A 21569-nucleotide genomic window follows, 5' to 3' on the forward strand; every position below is an offset into this window, starting at 1 on the left:
ATAAAGCTGATCTTGGGGGTCCTGGCTGTTGTACAAGCCAAAAAAAACCCTAAATACTCATGTGTTTATTATAAATCAACAGCATAGTGCAGTTCCATATTTTTGTAGGGGAGATCCAAGAGTTACAGCCATCAGTATGGTCACTGAACTACACCTCTACTACATCCTCATTAAAGCCCACATTTTGTAAACATTACCTCTTGTAGTCGATTCCGGTATTCATTGGAACTATACTTAATGGCCATATCCAGTCTCTGACTTTCTGGAACGTGAAGAACAGTCCATATGGCATTTATTTTTTTCTGCATATCTTCATGGTTCAGCACTGGCTCTGTCTACACATATAAAACATTAATTATTACATTATTATAAATACCAATACATTTATTAAACCTTTCAAGTTCATTTGATGATCTAAAATGTTAACTCATGCTACACTAACATGTTTATATGTTCAGTAAATCAAATATAACTACAGGTCAAAAGTCATATCTGTTGTTTTTGTAATGGTCCATCCACACTGAAATGATGACTGCTTAGGGAAAATCAAATAAAAGTAGTAAAACATCTAGAAATTCTCAAGAGGCAAAAACAACTTTATTTCATAAGGTAGAATCTGTCCCTAAAGTGGCATTTACATGATAATGCACCTATGGAGATGGACACACCTGAAAGAGAGTATGTTTCCTGCTCAAAAAGGTTCTTTATATCACTCTGTGCCCAGCCGGCCCGCCCCTTCTAATGACTATCAATGGTGCAGGCCAGATCGTCGCTAGGAGGGCGGGGCTGTGCTCCTAGCGGTCTTACTGGACCTAGGAGTATACAAACAAGTGTACAGGAACAGCTCCAAAGATGAAGGTAAGAGACATACCTTCATCCTAGGCACCTCCTGCGCAATAGGGACATCCCCTTTAAAAATGTGTCATTACTTGTGACAAATCTATTTAAGTAAATACTTTCATTTTTTACAAAGTATCGATTAAGTGTTACTATTCCCACTCTCACAGAGGATTGGCCTGAAAGTAAAATGACAGTCCAAAGTCTCACATTGGCAGCACTGATAAGTCAGTCTAGAGCAGCGCTTCTCAAACTTTTTCTACTGGAGCCTCACACAACAGACAAAATTATGCCTGTGCCTCACCAGACTGACCAAGAGGAAGCTGGGGCCTCACAATTTGTGGTGGAAGTCCATGCAAATAAAAAAAACTGTTGCTCAGTCTACCCTCCATTTGTCTCCTCATCTCTGTATAACATTGAGGGTACAAACACACACACCGTATACGCAGCGTATTTACTGCTGCGATACGCAGCAGATACGCAGCAGATTAGATCTAAATAACAACACAGCATCAAATCTGAACCACCAAGTCTGCTGCAGATCTGCTGCGTATCTGCTGCGTATACGGTGTGTCTGTTTGTACCCTAAATAAGCACAAAATGAGTCAATAATGTTCCTAAAGCAGAAATTGTTGGATTCAGGGAAAGGACTGTGCCGCTTATTGTCACTTTTGTGAGAACTGCCTCCCCAGCTGGGCCTCACCAGCAACTAGGGGGCGCCTCACTGGTGAGGCCTGCCTCACAGTTTGAGAAGCACTGGTCTAGAGACACACTACCAAGAATAGCACGCAGTTGTCAATTTATAATTATTGAGCATTTCTGTAGTTTCTTACGCAGCCACATTGGTGGCAGAAGGGCGTGTTGTGTAAAAATGTAAAAAAAAAATATAATTTCTATAATAAAGTTATATTACAAAGTTATGCAACTTTGTAAAACAGAAATGTAATAAAAAATTTTTTTTTAATTTTATGTATGAGGACTTCTCTACACAGCTGTAAAGTTGTAAAAACTGCAGAATTTAAGCTTTACTTTACTTTTACTTTATTAGGCTATGTTCACACTACTAAATCTACGGCCGTAGTTCTCGCCGCAGAACTACAGCCGTAGATTTGCGGGGTGGAACATAGCATTGTTTGCTATGGGATCCCGGCCGGAGCGTACACACATCGTATACGCTCCGGCCGGTTCCCATGCCGCAAACAACTGACAGGTCCATTATTTGCGGACGGAATTCAATGAATTCCGTCCGCAGAAGGACCTGTCAGTTCACACTGTGAAGCGAGCGGCTCCGACCGCTTGCTTCACTGTGGGCTATGGGAAGCTCTGATGCGGGCGGGCGCTGAAAATTGGGAAAGCTGCCTGTGTCAGTGGTGCCGTAGCCATGGCACACTGTAGCAGAGCAGTCGGAATTACAAATGCCAGCATGTCAATGTGATTTATAGAAACAACTGGTGTATATGCTGCTTAGCTTAAAACTAATGACTTGAACATATGTCTTTGTAGTGTAGTTACATTACATTTTGTATTACCTCAGTAGAAGTATTGATTGCTTTTATTATTTCACAATCCATATCTGCAAAAAAATAAATAACGATACTGTATATTATAGATGACTAAAAGAGTACACTGTGTATTGTGAAACAGTAGTAATTGTAAAAACATGTAACTGAATCTGTCAGACTAATTCACAATCTGCCAACCACAACCGTCCCTGTCACCCGTACCTTGGCATGTTTTAGATTACAGTGTTACTTGTAAAACTGCTAAAGTTATCAGTGTTGTCTGACATGCTATTTGTGTTTCTTGTCACTGAACTTCTTCCACCTACTTCAGATGGTGGGGATTTCAACCTGGGAAACACAAACCTATCAAGTTTACCAGAAGATCTGGAAGCCATGGGTAACATTTTTCCCCTTTACGATGTATCCCAAAATATATAGAGTACAGTCATGGCCAAAAGTTTGGAGAATGACACAAATATTATTTTATATTATATTTTCACATGATCTGCTGCCCTCTGGTTTTTATGTGTTTGTCAGATGTTTTTATCACATACAGAAATATAATTGCAATCATATTATGAGTAACAAAAGCTTATATTGACAGTTAAAATGAGTTAACGCAGCAAGTCAATATTTGCAGTATTGACCCTTCTTCAGGACCTCTGCAATTCTCTCTGGCATGCTCTTAATCAACTTCTGGGCCAAATCCTGACTGATAGCAGTCCATTCTTGCACAATCAATGCTTGCATTTTGTCAGAATTTGTTTTTTTTTGTGTGTCCACCCGTCTCTTGATGATTGACCACAAGTTCACAATGGGATTAAGATCTGGGGAGTTTCCAGGCCATGGACACAAAATCTCTGTTTTGTTCCCTGAGCCATTTAGGTATCACCTTTGCTTTATGGCAAGGTGCTCCATCCTGCTGGAAAAGGCATTGTTGATTGCCAAACTGCTCTTGGACGGTTGGGAGAAGTTGCTCTTGAAGGACATTCTGGTACCATTCTTTATTCATGACTGTGGTTTTTAGGCAAGACTGTGAGAGAGCCGATTCCCTTGGCTGAGAAGCAACCCTACACATGAATGGTTTCAGGATGCTTTACAGTTGGCATGAGACAAGACTGGTGGTAGCGCTCACCTCGTCTTCTCCAAATAAGCTGTTTTCCAGATGTCCCAAACAATCGGAAAGGGGATTCATCAGAGAAAATGACTTTACCCCAGTCCTCAGCAGTCCACTCCCTATACTTTTTGCAGAATATCAGTCTGTCCCTGATGTTTTTTCTGGAGAGAAGTGGCTTCTTTGCTGCCCTCCTTGAGACCAGGCCTTGCTCCAAGAGTCTCCGCCTCACAGTGCGTGCAGATGCACACACACCTGCCTGCTGCCATTCCTGAGCAAGCTCTGCACTGCTGGTAGCCCGATCCCGCAGTTGAAACACTTTTAAGAGACGGTCCTGGCCCTTGCTGGTCTTTCTTGGGCGCCCTGGAGCCTTTTTGGCAACAATGGAACCTCTCTCCTTGAAGTTCTTGATAATGCGATAGATTGTTCACTGAGGTGCAATCTTTCTAGCTGTGATACTCTTCCCTGTTAGGCCATTTTTGTGCAGTGCAATGATGACTGCACATTTCTTTAGAGATAACCATGGTTAACAGAAGAGAAACAATGATACCAAGCACCAGCCTCCTTTTAAAGTGTCCAGTGGTGTAATTCTTACTTAATCATTACAGATTGATCTCCAGCCCTGTCCTCATCAACACCCACACCTGTGTTAATGGAGCAATCACTGAAACAATGTTAGCCGGTCCTTTTAAGGCAGGGCTGCAATGATGTTGAAATGTGTTTTGGGGGATAAAGTTTATTTTCTAGGCAAATATTGACTTTGCAAGTAATTGCTGTTAAGCTGATCACTCTTTATAACATTCTGGAGTATATGCAAAATGCCATTTTAAAAACTGAAGCAGTAGACTTTGTAAAAATTAATATTTGTATCATTCTCAAAAGTTTTGGCCATGACTGTAGTTAAATTAATTAATACCTGATAAAATTAGGATAGTCCTAACTATCATAAGTTATCAGTCACCTGGTTCCTATTCTTACTTACCCACATCCTTGTTTTGCTATGTTACTAAGCTTATGTATTATTTGCACTGTTATATATTTGGGATTCTGTGCAAGCCATGTCAATAGCTAGACAAATATAACACCATTATATTTATCTGTAATGTATCCAGTATTAATTGTAATTTTTATGTCCAGAATTAAAATGTACCTGTCAGCGCGTCTGCTGACCCAATCAGTGGTGAATTCCGCTCTTCGCCCGGAAGTCTAGGTATCCATGGCTACGAATATGCAGAGAGTGTAATGCGTGCGACTCCAATTGGATTATTGTTGGTAGCATGCATTATGGTGTCGGCGTGTCCTTAGCCATGGATGCCTCAACTTCCTAGCAAAGAGTGTAATTCACCACTGATTGGGTGAGTGGATGTGCTGACAGGTAAAATTTGCTATGTGTTTAGTATTAATAGTAAAATTTGTTATGAGCAATTAATCCATCTACGCTTCGGAAATATACCAGTGACTGTGATGACATCGTTCATGTGTGAGTTGGTTCACACTACGTTTTTGCAATCCGTTTTTTTTTTTCATCCTTTTTTTGCAAAAACTGATTGTGTCCATCTGTCTTGATCCGTTTTTCCATTAACTTTCATTAAAAAAAAAACAAAACGGATCAGTTTTTTTAATGGACACAGAAATGAGGTCAATTACATTTTTGTGTACGTTAAAAAAAAAATCAGTTTTTATCCCTTTTTTTTATAATGGAAGTCAATGGAAAAATTGTTCAAAACGGATGCACACAAATGCACCAGTTTTTTTTCATACGTTTGTCATTCGTTTTTTGCAAAAAACGGATGAAAAAAACCTAGTGTGAACCCAGTCTTAATGCTTCAAATTCATCTTAAGGGGACAGACTGTCTAGTGTCGTCTATGTCCACGAGTCTTGATGTAAACCATCTCAATAAATGTTAAAAACAAGTCAGGCAAGATGGCAGCCCCCATAACAATGTACAAAAAAATTAAATAAAAAATTATGGTCAGAAAATAGAAAAAGATTACAATAAAAGAACATCTTTTAGTATCCGACTGTAATTAGTAAAAGAAAAATAGGTGATACATTCCCTTTAAACATCTCCCTGACTGGTCCGCAGCTGGATAGAGTTTACCCCTTACTCTTCTATTGTCAGCAAGTTTCAAGAAGCCGGTTACAAGCTGCTAGTGAAATGGCACTATGTGAAATCAGTAGGCAGTCCTCATAAGGCATAGGCATCCTGGGTGCTCCAAAGCAGGATTAAATCTTAGTAGTTGTTCTCTGCACTAGATATACTGGGGGGGTTGAACAAGGAATTCTCCACTATTAACTCAGAATTCCCTCATAGGGTATATGATAGATATATAATGGGTTTTCTAAACCAGACAACCCCTAGTAATGGGCGGAAGAGATTGACTGTGTTAATAAAATGGTAAAGTATATTAAAAAAAGAAGTGGTTACCCTGTAAAGGTGGTTCTGATCCAAGACCCCCAAGCATGACACTATTAACATTCCACATGCCAGGTATGTAGCATTGCTTCTGTTCTCTAAGATCAGCAATCTTTTTATCCCGTTGCCTGCAGAAAATACATTGAATATTTGTTATTAGCACCGAGCATACAATGATTTTACTATGAATAAACTAAATACAGCCCTGTTATGAACCCCCACTGTATCTAGCAAATTAATTTGGCTGGGGAAATGCAGAAGTGAAAACAATAAGAACGCTACAATCTAAAAGCTTTCCCTTGTTCCACAGGGGTTTTTAATTAACACAAAGTACAAATGTTCCGTACAATCTCAGCCCTGTGGATGTATTAAAAAATAAAAACCTTTCAGCTGCTGCTGATAAAGTGTTCCCATCTGATTAGTAAAGACTCGCTGGTATAAATAATATTACTCCAGCAGGATAAATCAATCTGCATGTGAATGCTCAGCATTACAAATCCGAATCCCAGTAGTCAACAATCTATGATTTGACTACAGTCTGTAAAAGACGAGGCACGGAAAAGAATGATGCTAAAGCATAACATCTTATCTATAGTCCATAATTCGTAGATTTTTTTATTTTCCTTACACGCAAGAAATCCACTTTAGATGTCACTACAATCAAGAAATTTAAAGAAGCCTATAAGAGACACAGAACCCTGTGCATATATTCCATTTTTAAGACAGACAAATAATGGCAAACTAGGCCCTTATAAAAGCTCTGTTCGTGAGCTGCAGCCTAGCTGGAGTGAATACAGATCTGCATACTAATTTCACTGCTTATTGATTTACTGCTTTTCATCTCAACATGGTTGTATACACACTTAATGGACATAACTGCACCATCTAGCTTAGCTTCCATGAAGCATTATATGTACTATTATACTTATAATCCTAGTGATAAGGTCCCTATAACATAAAAACTATGTACAAAAACAAAAAAGTCATTAGACTCTTTTAGGCTTCATGAGACGCTTGTAACTTTGAGTGATGGTTGAGACCATATCAATGGAGGTGACAAGAAATTAGAATTTGCAAACGTTGATATATTCAGTACTGTCCACAAATTTTAAATAGGTGCTGCAAAGTAAGAAAAAATGCTGCAATTTAACAAAATACAAAGCGACTTTTAAGTGCTAATGCCATCCTCTTACTCAATGTGCAGTTATAAAATGTGTCTGCTCTAAAATCGTTTTTTTTTAAATTGGTGGACAGTGTGACCTAGGCGGGGCTTCACAGCAGTTGGGCCCAACCGCCATGGAGCCCCGCCTAGGTAATACTTTTCACCAATGAAATAACATTATCCACTAATGAAAATAAGCGATTTGGTGGTATATCTGGGCAATTGTTCTGCTCTACACTGAAATCAGTTCCTAATGGCAATGTTTGTATGTTTTACATATCAATCAAGTGGAGCAATATTAACATTTTCGATTCCCTGGTTTTGTAGGGGAGTATATTGTCCCCCTACTTTGTTGTTTATACACCTTTGTGGTTTTTAATTGTTTTTATTGCTGTTTGTTGTGGTGTCTTGTAAATTGTCCCAATAAAAATGGTATATTGTGTATATGATGGTGTGCGCTTGACTATATAGTGTCCAGCTTTTTCTGCTTGTTTAGTGATAGTTTGTTCTTGTACACTTAGCTGCACCCCTTGTTTGTCTTTTTGGATTTAGGTGAGCTCCCCCATCTCTCAAATAATGGCTGTATGTTTGGCATTGTCGTCCAGCTACACATTAAAAATGTGGACCAAGATGCTTCCTTTGCTGTATTTTTCCCACACCTGCCTAAAACTTTTGCACAGTACTGTATTTCAATGTAAAATTTCCCACTGCTAGCATACCATTATAATATACCATAATATGACCAAAAAGAAAACCTGGCCTGCATCTTTACATTCTTGAGTTTTTTTAAACCAAGGTAATAAGTTTTTTTTGTGACAATACTAACAAGGGACACTTAAACATTCCAAACCTTTTCTGTTCTTCTCTCTTTATTTTGTCTGCCATCTTTGCCTGCTCTTCTTCCTCTGAATGACTGTTATATAGATGGTATATCACCTTTAAGAAATCCAGATTCTAAAAAAAGAAAAGCTTATTCATACATAAACAGATCCGTCATGAACAAAAGTACTATTTTTCCTTTAAACATTGAAATGGTGTGAATGTGTTGCATTTTAAGTAAGGGCTGCATGAGCCCTCTGTTGCATACAAAGATATTTTTGGATTCTTTATATACTGATGTATTTTGCCCCTTGACTCATTGCTTTATTGTACAGAGGCCATATATATAGCTATCTATAGCTCTGTGCTATAGAATCAGTACAGGCTCCATGCACTGCCACCAGGGCCGTATTTACCACTAGGCACCCGTGGTACGGTGCCTAGGGCAGCACCTTGCAGGGGGGCAGCACCAGGGAGCAGGGGGACAGAAAAAACTATTTTTTTTTTTTTAAGTTTTTTAGTTTCCCTCCTCCCGTTCAGACTTGCCAGTAAATCTGGTGTCTTCTCCAGGGGGGTAGGGGTATGGTGGTATTGGTCAGGTCTGGTATCGCCAATAGGTGCGTGAAGATGGGGCGTCTTCAGGTTTAGTGCCTAAGGCAGCAGCAGCTGTTAATACAGCCCTGACTGCAACACATCCCCTGTGGCATTGTACATGTGCTCAGAATCTACAACAATGCTGAATATCTTTGAAAACATTTTGCTTTACTTATCTCATGCTGCAATTAATCATATTAAATTTTGTTCTCCAATGAGACAGAATGTTAAAATTCAGAACTCTGTTGGATATCTGTTACCGACAGCATTACAGAAGACAGCGGAGGCTTGTTTATGCAGAGCAATTATCTGAACAATTATTATTATTAGAATGATTCATTACAATATTATGTTTAATCTGATTTTTTAACATTTTTAAACTTTGACAAAAGTGCAAACATGGCCTCGGAGGATACAAATAAAATATAACACTCTCTAATGGTATGTTACATACTTGCAGCAGATCTTTCAGACCGCTGTGAGTATGTAAATCACCTGTCCCCTTAACCCACATGCTGCAGGCGCATACATCACCTGTCCTCAATCCAGCTTGCTGCACGGGGTCCCAGCTTCCTGCTCTTCCGCCCAGCCAATCAGTGCATTGCTCAGCCGCAGCCACTGATTGGCTGGGCAGGAGAGCAGGAAGCCGGGACTCCATGCAGCAAGCCAGATTGAGGACAGGTGATGTATGCGCCGGCAGCATGTGGGTTAAGAGAGTGGGTGAATTACATGCATGTAAGCAGGGGCGTAGCTAGGATTCATGGGGCCCCATAGCAAAAAACTGTATGGGGCCCCATAAATCCTGTACGCCCCCCCCCCCCCCCCCCGCCAAACACAGACAATGACGCACATATACACACAAAGAGGCACCATTAACATATATACAGATACACCACTGACATACACACATATATACGCTGTAATGTGATGACACTAGTGCTGATGTATACACCATGAATAGACTGTACACAGGGAAATCATCTGATTGTAATAAGAAATACTCAACCAGAAATAAAAGAAAATGCTGCAGATATTAATGGTGGGTTCTTTTATTAGAGCCCAGCATTAATAGAAGCTGCTGCAGAACATCTTTGGGAGCAAACACACACATATACACCAGTGCTACAGACATTGCTGACATACACAAACACACACATATACACCAGTGCTACAGACATTGCTGACATACACACACACACACATATATATAGCCACAGATACATACACATACTGACATATAAATATATACACAGATACATATATACACTCACTGACACACATACACAGCACTTACAGCTCCCAGGCTTCCCCCCTCCTCCTTCTGTAGTCCGGGCTGATCTTCACATAGGTATTGAGGACCTTTGGGTCATGTGACCCAAAGGTCCTTCATCCCTCTCCTGTGCCGTCTGGCAGGTCCTGCTCCTCTGTTCAGCCCGCTCACCCGGCAGTACAGTGAGGGGGCTGAACAGTGCAGTGGGGGTCCCTCTTCCTCTCTGGACCCCTGGGGGAGCGGGCTACCTACCATGAAGGCAGGGCAGGCTTCCTCGGGCCCCCTTCATGCAGGGGCCCCATAGCAGTCGCCTTCCCTGCCTTCACTGTAGCTACGCCACTGCATGTAAGTATGTATTAACATAGGAACTGCCAGGACCTTGGATCGTAACGGATCTCGCTGCAAAACTTCCGTCTTGTGTGAAGCTGCCCTTATGCTATGTTCACACAACATACATTTTATGAAAAGAACGGCCATTGTTTTCAATTGATTTCAATATTTTTGTCGAGTATTTGCTTAGTTACCTGTTGTTCTGAAGGTTTGGGTGGGGGAGGGGGATTGTTGGAGGGAAGGGGGGGGGTACTCTAACTTTTTGTTATGACAAAAACTTTAATAAAAATTATCTGATTAAAAAAAAAAAATGAGCGCAAACCTGTTCATGGGCTGATTGGTTCTTTTGTGCAGACAATTCAATGCATCACCCTGTGTAAGCAGGTGATGTGCGTAGCTGACAATGTCAATTAATGAGCTAAATGATCGATCGTACCTTGTCCAGGCAAAGGAAAGGCCATCACAGTTAGGTGTTCTCTTACTGCAGCATGTCGGACAGCATAAAAGAGCCTTCATAATTTTTACACAGATAGGCTCACATGACGTTTTTTCATTTCCGTTTATTATATTTTAAAATGATGTCCGTCATTTTGAGTTCAAAATGATGTCAGTCATTTCACTGTTTAGCCACTTGTCATTACAGTGACAGCTGTTGGTATATTATTCTTGGTCAGGTGGACTGATTAGCCTTTGGATGTGTCTTTAATTGAAAAGTCCATTGAATTTAATAGTAAAGACACAGAAAGGACGGTAAAAAAAGAAAAAAATGTGTAAACAACTAAAAAATAATGTCCGTTGTTTGCAATAGACCAATAGACATCCACGAATAATTGTCATGATTAACATTTTGATGTTTGCCCAAACAACGTCCATTATTTAATACACTGTGTGCATTGGGTGGCCGTCATTCCATTGACTTCAGTGCATTCCATTGACGTAAATTAAAATGCGATAATAACAGATGTTTTTTCTCTTTTGTTAAGCAATATACTGTAGGATAAAGTTTACAAAAAACACACTTTGGAGCCTTAGGACCATGTTCCAACAACAGAGTATTCTGTTGGAAAAATACACTGTGGAGTCTGTGGCAGAAATCCTAGGATTTGCAGGTTGTATTCTGGATTCCACATCAAAGAGGTGATATGTCACTCATTTTTTACTACACTGGCAATATAACTGAAATCATTGCTATGAAGAATCCACATGGTTTTAATGCAGATTTTGATGCAGAACCCACATAGGAATCAGCCTGAATAAAAGCAAGCTGCTATCATTTCAAATCAGAAACTGTGTGACCTGATATATTAAAGGTAGGGAGATATGTAGATGGGAGGGAGGATACAGAGCTAGACAGAGAAGAGTGAAGAATTATCCAGCTTACAGCAGAGGCAGGGACGCTGCAAGGGGAGGCTGAGGAGGGAGGGCGCACATGGCCAGACAGAGGTCACAGGTCACCACACTGCCCGGGAAGTGGCCGAACTCCGCAGCTGACACACACTGACTGACTTATGACCTGATGACACACAGGTCGGCCGGCTGCAGTGTTCTCTTCAAACACGCTGCTTCCCTGTCACAAAGCTAGCCGAGGGAGCGGGCGTGTCATTCCATTGAAAAGAGAGGAGGACACGCGATCCCTACTCCAAAGGTGGGGGCCAGGAGGAAGGAGCATGTCGGCCTGGAAAAGCTACAAAAAGGCTCAAAACAGGCAATTACTTGCTTTGAGCAATATATTGAGAAAGGGGTGGGCTATTTAACACTGCAAAAAAAAAAAGATTTTTGGGGGGGAATACCCCTTTAAATAAAATTTTGTAAAATCGGTGTGACCTGTGACTGTCACAAAACCTGCACAGAAATCTACACCTGCCCCACAGCAAGCATAGATTTCTGCCCTCCTTGTCGCCCCCCTGTCTGCGGGGTTATGGCTGGCGTATGTCACAGGAAAGAGTACGAATCTGCGACTTTTCCGTGGCCAGGGGTGCAACTTTGATAATTTCAACATGGCCTAAAGGGCATTTCTACAGCAAAATCATGCTGTGCTTTTGCACATTTTTGTTAACATTACAGCAAAAACAACACTCAGTATGAGCGAGAATACCCTATATATTAAATAAAATATTTGGGGGAGATTTATAAAGCTGTGTTTCGGTAAGATTACTGATAGCAGCCAATCACAGCTCAGTTTCTGATTCTTATATTGATCTGGGAAAATATAAGCTGAGCTCTGACTGATTGTTACTGGCAACAAAGAAAATCTTAAACCATAAGACGATAAATCTCCCCTACAAAATAAAATCAAACAGGACATTCTTTGTGTGTAAATATTTGTTCTGTATCTCTATCAATAGTTCTTTGACACTTTTGTAATACTTGGAAAGCTTTTCTAAAACCTTTTACTATACCTGAGTGGCGACATATTTCATGTAGTCGTCGATGTTAACAATAGATTTCCACCAAACAAGCCAGGAATTGCAAATTCTGGAAGCATCTTTGTCAACGGGTATGTGTTGGACCACACTTTGTACCAAAAGAAAATAAACAATATTAGAAACAAGTGGTACAAATGTTTCAGTAAGTAACAGAGTTACATAGTTAGTACGGTTGAAAATAAGACACATCTTCATAAAATTCAACCACTGATCATCTCATTCCCTCAACTCTCTCAGCATACCCTTCTTGTTCTAGCAATTTGAATTTTAGATGTTATGGTCTTATGTTGTGTTTACACAGAGAGATTTATCTGACAGATTTTTGAAGCCAAAGCCAGGAATGGATTTGAAAGAAGGAGAAATCTCAGTGTTTTCTTTATGACTGGTTCTCTGTTTATATTCTGTTCCTTGCTTTGGCTTCAAAGATCTGTTAAATAAATCTCTCAGTGTAAACGCACCATAAGGCCATGTTCCCACTGCGTAAATTCCATAGTAATCATGGTTGTTGTAACAACGGCCGTGATTACTACGGAACTTACGTAGTGCTGCCTTTTAAGGAATCCCGGCCGGAGTGTATACATATCTGTCTGGGATCCCTAGCTAGCGGTGCCGCAAGAAACTGGCATGTCAGTTTTCTGCGGCCACTATTCAGTGAATAGCGGACGCAGAAAACCCTGTCAGTTCACATATTGGAGCTCCAGCTGCACAATCCATTGTGTGCAGCGGGAAATTCGCATGTGGGTGCGCACGGATATGCCCACATCCGAATTCAGCTGCAGTAAAGATCATCCGGACGTTACTACTGTATCGGCTGGGATAATCTTTTCTGACACCAGCTGTTCTGTGACCCGGCCAGGTCGCGGAACCGGCGGTCTCTTACAGAGTGGGAACATGGCCTAAAAGTGAATGATTAAAACCATATGGACAGACATACTGCCCAAGCTTCTACTCTATTTTAATCTGTGATGAAAAGGAGGAAACAAACAGGACATATAAGCTTATCATTAAATTATAAATAGCAAAATGTTAAATTAGAAAAACATTATCAAAAAACAAAAATATATTTAACATAAGAACTTTTAAACATTTAAACAATATGTCATTTTCTGGTGACATTTTACCTTCAACATTAGGCACTATGATACAATCAGTATAGACAGAAACATTGTATTGTAATATGTCATCTGTGAATGCTTGATTGTGAATGCAGTGGTATCTAGCAGAAATCTGAACTTGGCTCTGTACTATAAATACTAAAGAAAAAAATTCCCAATAACACTTTACCTTTCACACTTATCACTGAAAATAACAGAGTCCAGTTCCTTGTTAATGACTCGCTGACTCGTCGTCTTGGTCAGAGTTGAGGAAGCTGCACATATGGAGATATCCACTTTTGTTGCATAGGGTTCAGAGTATAAATCCTTAACCGTCAAATGCAAAATATGTCAATATTATTTCTTGTCACTCAAATAAGTTTAAGTATTTGAAGTCTCATGTAGTCATTGTTGAAAAAAAATAAAAAAACACTGCTGTATTTAGCCTGTGTGTATACATCCATATCCCAGCCTGACCTCAGGCCCAATGGCAGAACCTGCATCTGTAATGCAGATGCGTAAACATATCTGTCAGTTTAAAAAAATCCGTTGCTATGTCAAAGAGACATATTAAACGTTTTTATTGGTCTGAATGCTCTATTTACTGACCAGTACAAATAACAGCGAGACGGAGGTGATGCTGCGTGCTCCTCTCCCCACTCTGTGTGAGGTCTAGACCAGTGATTTTCAACCAGTGTGCCGCGGCACATGGTCGGGTGTGCCGCGGGGAAAGTTCCCCAAACTATGTTGCCCCTGTGTTTTGTTCCCCGGCAATGCGCAGCGATCAGTGGCGGATTATAATGTGGGCGGCTGCGTGGTGCGCTGCGGCGGGCCGTGATGCACGCATCCAATCAACTAGGCGCTTCGTGGAGAGAAGCACAGGAGAGAAGCACAGGAAAGAAGCAGGGGGGGAAGTATGGTGGAAAGAAGCACAGGAGAGAAGCATGGGGGAGAGAAGCACAGGAGAGAAGCAGGGGGCAGAAGTATGGTGGAGAGAAGCACAGGAGAGAAGCTGGGGGGGGGAAGTATGGTGGAGAGAAGCACAGGAGAGAAGTAAGAGGGAGAAGTATGGTGGAGAGAAGCACAGTAGAGAAGCACAGGGGGGAGAAGAAAATAGGCCCAGGTTTCACACTGAGTGAGTATAAATACATTTAGATTTTATATTATTAACTATATGTATAACATGTACTGTTTTAGTGTCATTTTGTGCCATTTTGGTTGGTGGTGTGCCCCGGGATTTTTTTAAGTCTAAAAAGTGTGCTGCGGCTCAAAAAAGGTTGAAAATCACTGGTCTAGACAACCCCATAGACTTACATTTTAAGTCCATCTAGACAGCCCCATAGACTTACATTTAGGCTGGCTATGTTCACACTATGTGAGAGACCGGCCGTTCCGTGACCCGGCTGGGTCACGGAACGGCCGGTCTCTGCAAAGACCATCCCGGCCGGTACTGCAGTATCGGCCGGATGATCTTTCCAACCGCCGTTTTCTGATGCGTGCGCATCAGAGCTTCACACAGCACACTATGGAGCATGCGGCCGCAGAAAACTGACATGTCAGTTCTTTGCAGCGCTGTATGGGATCCTGCCCAGAGCGTATACTATGTGTATACGCTCCGGCTGGGATCCCATAGCAGATAAGGCAGTGTTTCACACCATATAAAGTACGGCCGTTGTTGCCCATGACAACAACCGCCGTACTTTTATGTAGTGTGAACATTGCCTTAAAGGGGTTATCTAGTGCTCCAAAAACATGGCCACTTTCCCCCTACTGTTGTCTCCAGTTTGGGTGGGATTTTGAAACTCAGTTCCATTGAAGTAAATGGAGCTTAATTTCAAACTGCACCTGAACTGGAGAGAACAGTAGGGGGAAAAGTGGGCATGTTTTTGTGGCGCTGGATAACCCCTTTTAAAGTCCATCTAGGTCAAGTGACATGTAGTCAGGAGTAAATTTACTGCATACTGACTTCTCCTGGTTCATTTTCCTGATTGGTCGCAGTCTGAACAATCAGACTCCAACCAAATCAAATCTTTTGATATGTCTCTTTGACATATTAAAGTTTTATTAATGACAGTGCCCATTTAAATGCTTACAGATATGGATAAATCACACTTATTTCCTGGTGTTCACACTACGTTTTTGCAATCCGTTTTATTTCTACCTTTTTTTGCAAAAAACGGATGCATTTTTGTGCATCAGTTTTGATCCGTTTTTCCATTGACTTCCATTATAAATAAAAGGATCAAAACGGATCAGTTTTTTTTTTTACATACACAAAAATTTTTGTGCCCGTTAAAATAAACGGATTTATTTTTTTGCATCTGCTTTTCATCCCTTTTTTTTACAAAAAAAAACGGATGAAAACCGGATTGCAAAAACGTAGTGTGAACCCAGCCTAACATGTTGATGAAATACCTGATCAAACCTCAGGTGATCAGTTGAAATATTCTTAGTTAATTCTGTATAAACTTCTTGAAGTTCTTGTCCTACATACAGGTTTCTGTCCAATTTTTTCACAGTATTGGCCTCAATCTGTAATGGAAATTTATATTCTCAGTCTTAAAATTACAAATTCAACTCTATGGCTCTTTATTTCTAAAGCTGTTTTTTGATGATTAGGACTTATTACCCATGACAGATAGGGTGTGTTCACATGTTTTAAATGCGGTTACTGAATCCAAAGCCATAAAGAGAATATACATGGAGGGCATGTATAAAGGAAAGAATTTTTATATCCATTCCTGGCTAGGTATTCAATATATGCCATTAAAAACCGTCAACGTGTAAACACACTATTAGCACCACAATCACGCTAGACTTTAGTCAAAAGGGAACTCCCATGAAAGTAAAAAAGCAAGGCAGGCAGGTGGGTGCTGGAACTTAAAAACAAAGTACAGTCCTCCTGCCTCCAAAGCACCGCTTCTGGGCCCGAGCCATCATTTTCATCTGGAATCCAGGTGCACACTCGACTTTTCCAGCTGCAATGTCACCGCCCGGGTGAGCGATTACCCCCTCAGCCAGTCAGTAACTTGGGTGGTGTACTGTCCAATTCACTGATTGGCTGAGTGAGCAATCACTCAGCCAGGTACATGGCTATGCAGCTGGAAGAGCTGCAGGAGGCCATCGGCTGTCAGCTGGACCCGGAATTGGTACTATGTAGCACGAGGATCGGTAAGTATTCTTTGTTTATTATGTTCCCGCCTTTCTGCTTTTTATTTCATGGGAATTCTCCTTTAAAATCAGTAGGCAGAAAAACAACCTGGGTACACATCACGTTGAGACTTCATCAAGAGTAGAATAACTTTGTAAATAAACTAAACTAAAGTCAAAAATGTAAAACTATTACAGTCGAAGTGAGACATAGTAAATCAGGCGCAGGATGAGGGCAGGTGGCTTCAGATGCACTTCAGACCATCAGAGTGGGAAATGGGAGAGGCAAACATTACAGAAACTGAGAACCCTTTATCTATATATAGAGAAATTAATTCTGCAACATTTACATCGCTCACGTCACCAATAGGGTTCACAATCCAAATTCCCCTACGTATATGTTTTAGGTGTGGGAGAAAACCGCAGTACCCGGAGGAAACCCACGGCAATCACGTGGAGAACATACAAACAACTTACAGATGTTGTCTTTGGTGGGACATGTACCCAGGAAGGGTCAGGCAGGTGAGTGTAAATCGAGGAGCAGCAGACAAGAACACACCCTACTTAGGAACATGAGAATCCAATGCTCAGACAAGGAGGTGGAATGACTTTAAATCAAATGTACCATTATGTACATCGCTTCTGGTTTTTAACATTAATGGATGAGCACTGGTGCGGGATGCCGGTGGCGTACTCTTATTTTTTTTAACCAATTCCCGCACACGCTGCTGTTTTTTTTTTCGGGAGAACCAGCCAGTCCCAGAGCACTGGGGGCAGGCTCGATGGCCCTCAGTGTGACGATTTCCACTCCCCTCTGTGACGCGGCTGCATGAATCAATGGAGCCGCAAAAAAAGGACGATTTGTTAATGTAAAAAAACAGAAGTAATGTACCTGATGGTACAGTCGCTTTAAATGGGTGCAGGTGGAACAGGACTGGTGGAGGCAGAACTAGGTGGAGACACACTGGCCTTTAAATCCTTGGCAAGCTGCCACTTGCACACTTTAGTGAATAGAAGTGGCATTGCAGCAGCCTAAGGACACCAGCAGACTTGGGAAGAGAGGAAGAGGAGCAAGCATGACCAAGATAGAAAGCAGTGCGACAGGGATTGGGAACAGAATGGTGACAGCAGTAAGCATCGGAGCATCACTGGGAGGCATTACAGCCTGTGTCTGGATGGTGGAAAAGGAAACTGGGAGCTGCTCATGCTTGCCATCAGATCAAACAATCCTTTCTACTCGTAGTCTGTATGGGCCATCCATAGCTTGTTTGCCATGTGTGCATGCCCTCACATAACTACTGTTGCCAACGCTTTACTGCTTGGTCAAAATAGCCTATATAGCAGTCAGTTTGTCAAAATGACCAACATGAAAAAAAAAAACAACAACTTTATTAACTGGGCAAAATGTCTTTAAGTGCATTGTAGAGCCAAGACTAGCAGTCAACAATCTCTCCCAAGTGATAAACTACCCCAAAGTAGCCTCTGAGAAACTTTTTATATGGCAGAAGGGGAAGCAGTTTTAGACTATGTTCACACAAAGTATTTCCATCAGCCTTTTTTCAACCAAAATCAGGAGCACACCTGTACCCTGGAACACACCTGTAATCACTTACATAACTGAATGCCCAGTTATAGTTTTTTTTGTCAATGAGTGCAAACTGTAAAATGGTGTTCCGAGTTGTGCAAAGACTCGTAAATGGACACTTTCTCTTCAAAAATGTTTTGCTTGGTCGAATTCACAGTGCTAAAAAAAAAATAGCAGCGGAGACAGTAATGTAAAAAAAAAACTGTGACTTTATTCACACCCTTCTGCACTATGTTTCAGCTGTAATCTAGCATTAGGTTAGATTACAGCCGAAATGTCGCAAAAGAGGGTGTGAATAAAGTCACAGTTTTTTCATGTTACAAGTACTGTCCCCACTGCTATTTTTTAGATTGTGTCTGGAGTCCAGTCTGCTAAGACGTGTACTCTCCTATATTGGACACTGTAGTACTAGTGCTGATTATACCCGTGTCTTTAAGTAGATTCTTGGTGCTGAGACCCCCACTGTTTCCTAGAGATAGCAGTGAGAGGTGCCCGCAAATCTATAGGACTGCCTCCTGTTGCACACAGAGAGGAAACAACTTGGTTCTAGTGATCTTGGGGGTTTGGACACCCAGTACCCCACTGATCAAAACTTTTTAAAGTGTCAAGTACACCTTAAAGAGAACCAATCATGGCCGAAATTTTAAATTTTTTTTTTGATAATTAGCTGTAAATTAATATTTTATTAATATTTGTAATTGGAATTATTTAATTTTACGCCCGTGATTTTACAATATACACATTCTCTTTTCCTGTCTCGCGCCGGCTCTTTTCAAAAGAGTCGGTGCGAGACAGGAAGCTCCCGGCATGCCGAGCGGCGGGAAGGGCTCCCATGAGCCTTTGCCGCCACTCTGTAAATACACAGTGATACCGCGCTATACAGCGCGAGATCACTGTGTATGTCTATTCTAACTGGGCCTATTAGTATGTCCCTGAAGGTACAGACTGCCTGTGCAGTCTGCATCTTATGCGTTTACCTAATCCTGTATAGCGGAGCAGTAAGGGCGGGGGCGGCCATCTTGATGACGTCACTGGTGCGTTCCAGCGCTGGAACGCAAGGGACGTAATCAAGATGGCGTCCGGCTTAGCTGCACCGCTACAGAGGACTGGGTAAAGTATAAGATACAGACTGCACAGGCAGTCTGTATCTTCAGAAATAAACTACATGAAGATACAGACTGCCTTTGCAGTCTGTATCTTATACTTTACCCAGTCCTCTGTAGCGGTGCAGTAAAGCCGGGCGCCATCTTGATTACGTCCCTTGCGTTCCAGCGCTGGAACGCACCCCTGTGACGTCATCAAATGGCTGCCCCCGTCCTTACTGCTCCGCTTTACAGGATTAGGTAAAAGCATAAGATACAGACATATATATACAGACATAAGATATAGATACAGATCTTCAGGAATAGATTTAGGGAGAGATAATCTTTTATTATAGGGACAGTTAATTTTAGGTGATTGGTTCTCTTTAAAGGGGTTGTCCGGCGCTAAAAAATTATTCACAGAATAACACACATTACAAAGTTATACAACGGGTGGGGGTGGTGAGACACGGGGAAGGGGGCCATTCACAGACATAACATACATTACAAAGTTGTATAACTTTGTAATGTGTGTTATTCTGTGAATAATTTTTTAGCGCCGGACAACCCCTTTAAGTACACAAAATGTGGAAAGAATATTAGGAAGTACATTGCAGCAATACATCAGTTATGAGTCACCTAGCACTCCCTGTCAGGAAGATGCTGGGCAGCAGTTCAAAGATTATCACTAAACCCTGTTATGATAGAGCGTACATGTGATACATAATTCTTAACAGGTGGCAAACTTTGCTACTTTGCTGAGAATTGCTCAGGGCACTTCCTGTACAAATGTGACAACTCTACATGGCTAATGATTTATCGTAAGACTTCTAAGTTCCTTAATTTCCAGTTTTCCCTCTTGCCATTTTCTGAACTAGTGCATACCACAACGTTCACTGTCTACTTTACTGTAATGGCAGTAGTAAAAGCAAAATGATTTACTTATTCTTGGGTTTGCTGCCATCTGAAACGTTAAGATACAGAAGGCCATTTTACAAAAGGGAAACTTGCAGCCAACAAAATTGACAGCTGTAAATCAAAATAGAAATTGTTATGATTGATATGATACCTATACTAATTAAAGGGTAAGTTCACAAAATGTAAACCAACTTTTATAATCACCCCACTGAGGGGCACTAGTATCAATTAAGGAGTCATGTGAGTTTTGGGATTTTATAGACATAAATCTTTTAATATTATTTTAAATTATATACATTTACATATGTCTATACACACACATCTGCATTTACTATGGCTGCTGCACCATAAGTTTTACTCCAAATGCAATGTGGCATTTAGTGACCCACTAAAACAGGACATTGCTGTGGCCTGCCTTTGGCGAAGAAATCAGGTCCTGTTCTTGAGCACTCGTCTCTGCAGCAGAAAGAAGAGAGTTTAGGGCTAAGTATGGGTTTTTGTTTCTATTTCCACCCTGTCCCAGCAGCATATTGATTTTTACGGTATGGACAGAATACTCCATTAAACTAGACAGTACAAAATCAGACTCAATGCAATGAAGCGTAAAGCATGCAATAGGAAAAAAAAACTACTGTTAAGATATTGCATAGTGCTCTCTAGGAAATTAAACCAGGCATCTTGTTTGTTTTTATGGTCAACGCTATGGTTTGTGACAAAAACTTCTCATTTTACAATATGCTGTTATATAACTCTAAATATTGTTTAGTGTCCTACTACTGCCACCTATAGGTGCATGTAAAAATTTCCAAGTGTGAAAATAAACACATATTAAACAAATATAACACATAAATAGGAAGAAGCGATCTCTTAAAACATTTTCTAAAACATTTACAGACACAAAGTCACAGTTACATAGCTAATGTCTGAAAACAGGACAAGGGTCAGTCAAATCAAACTTATAACCCTACTGTGTTGACCCAAATGAGGCATTGCCTCACTTCTCTTACAGTAAAAAAAAAAATACCTATCCTCATAATAAGGTTCAATAGGAGTCTACTGTTTTTTCAATCATACAGGTATATTTTTAGAAAACCATCATATAAAACATGTAACTCGATGCTGCAGAATATTTCAACAAACAAATACATGTAAAAGCCACATAAATTAGTGACAAGTATAACCAGAACTGCTCCTAGAAGGGAATAAAGCTTCGGATGGAATATGCCAATATATTTTGTCTGATTTTTACTGAATCCGATATAAGTGTAT

The 21569-nt window shown here is 40.8% G+C and overlaps 1 protein-coding gene across 1 annotated transcript in view; it reads right to left on the reverse strand.

Annotated features, from left to right (window-relative positions):
* The window catches only part of CCDC87 (coiled-coil domain containing 87), a 67337-nt gene that overhangs the window by 17947 nt on the left and 27821 nt on the right, over positions 1-21569 (reverse strand). The window contains exons 12-18 of the mRNA XM_069955429.1: positions 15981-16097; positions 13756-13892; positions 12445-12559; positions 7883-7986; positions 5883-5998; positions 2367-2410; positions 198-335 (exon numbers count right to left, since the gene is read on the reverse strand). Of these exons, the coding sequence (XP_069811530.1) occupies positions 198-335; positions 2367-2410; positions 5883-5998; positions 7883-7986; positions 12445-12559; positions 13756-13892; positions 15981-16097 (771 nt within the window). The remainder of the gene's footprint in view (positions 1-197; positions 336-2366; positions 2411-5882; positions 5999-7882; positions 7987-12444; positions 12560-13755; positions 13893-15980; positions 16098-21569) is intronic.

The sequence above is a fragment of the Dendropsophus ebraccatus genome, chromosome 1, assembly GCF_027789765.1.
Source record: "Dendropsophus ebraccatus isolate aDenEbr1 chromosome 1, aDenEbr1.pat, whole genome shotgun sequence".
NCBI classification, from domain to species: Eukaryota; Metazoa; Chordata; class Amphibia; order Anura; family Hylidae; genus Dendropsophus; species Dendropsophus ebraccatus.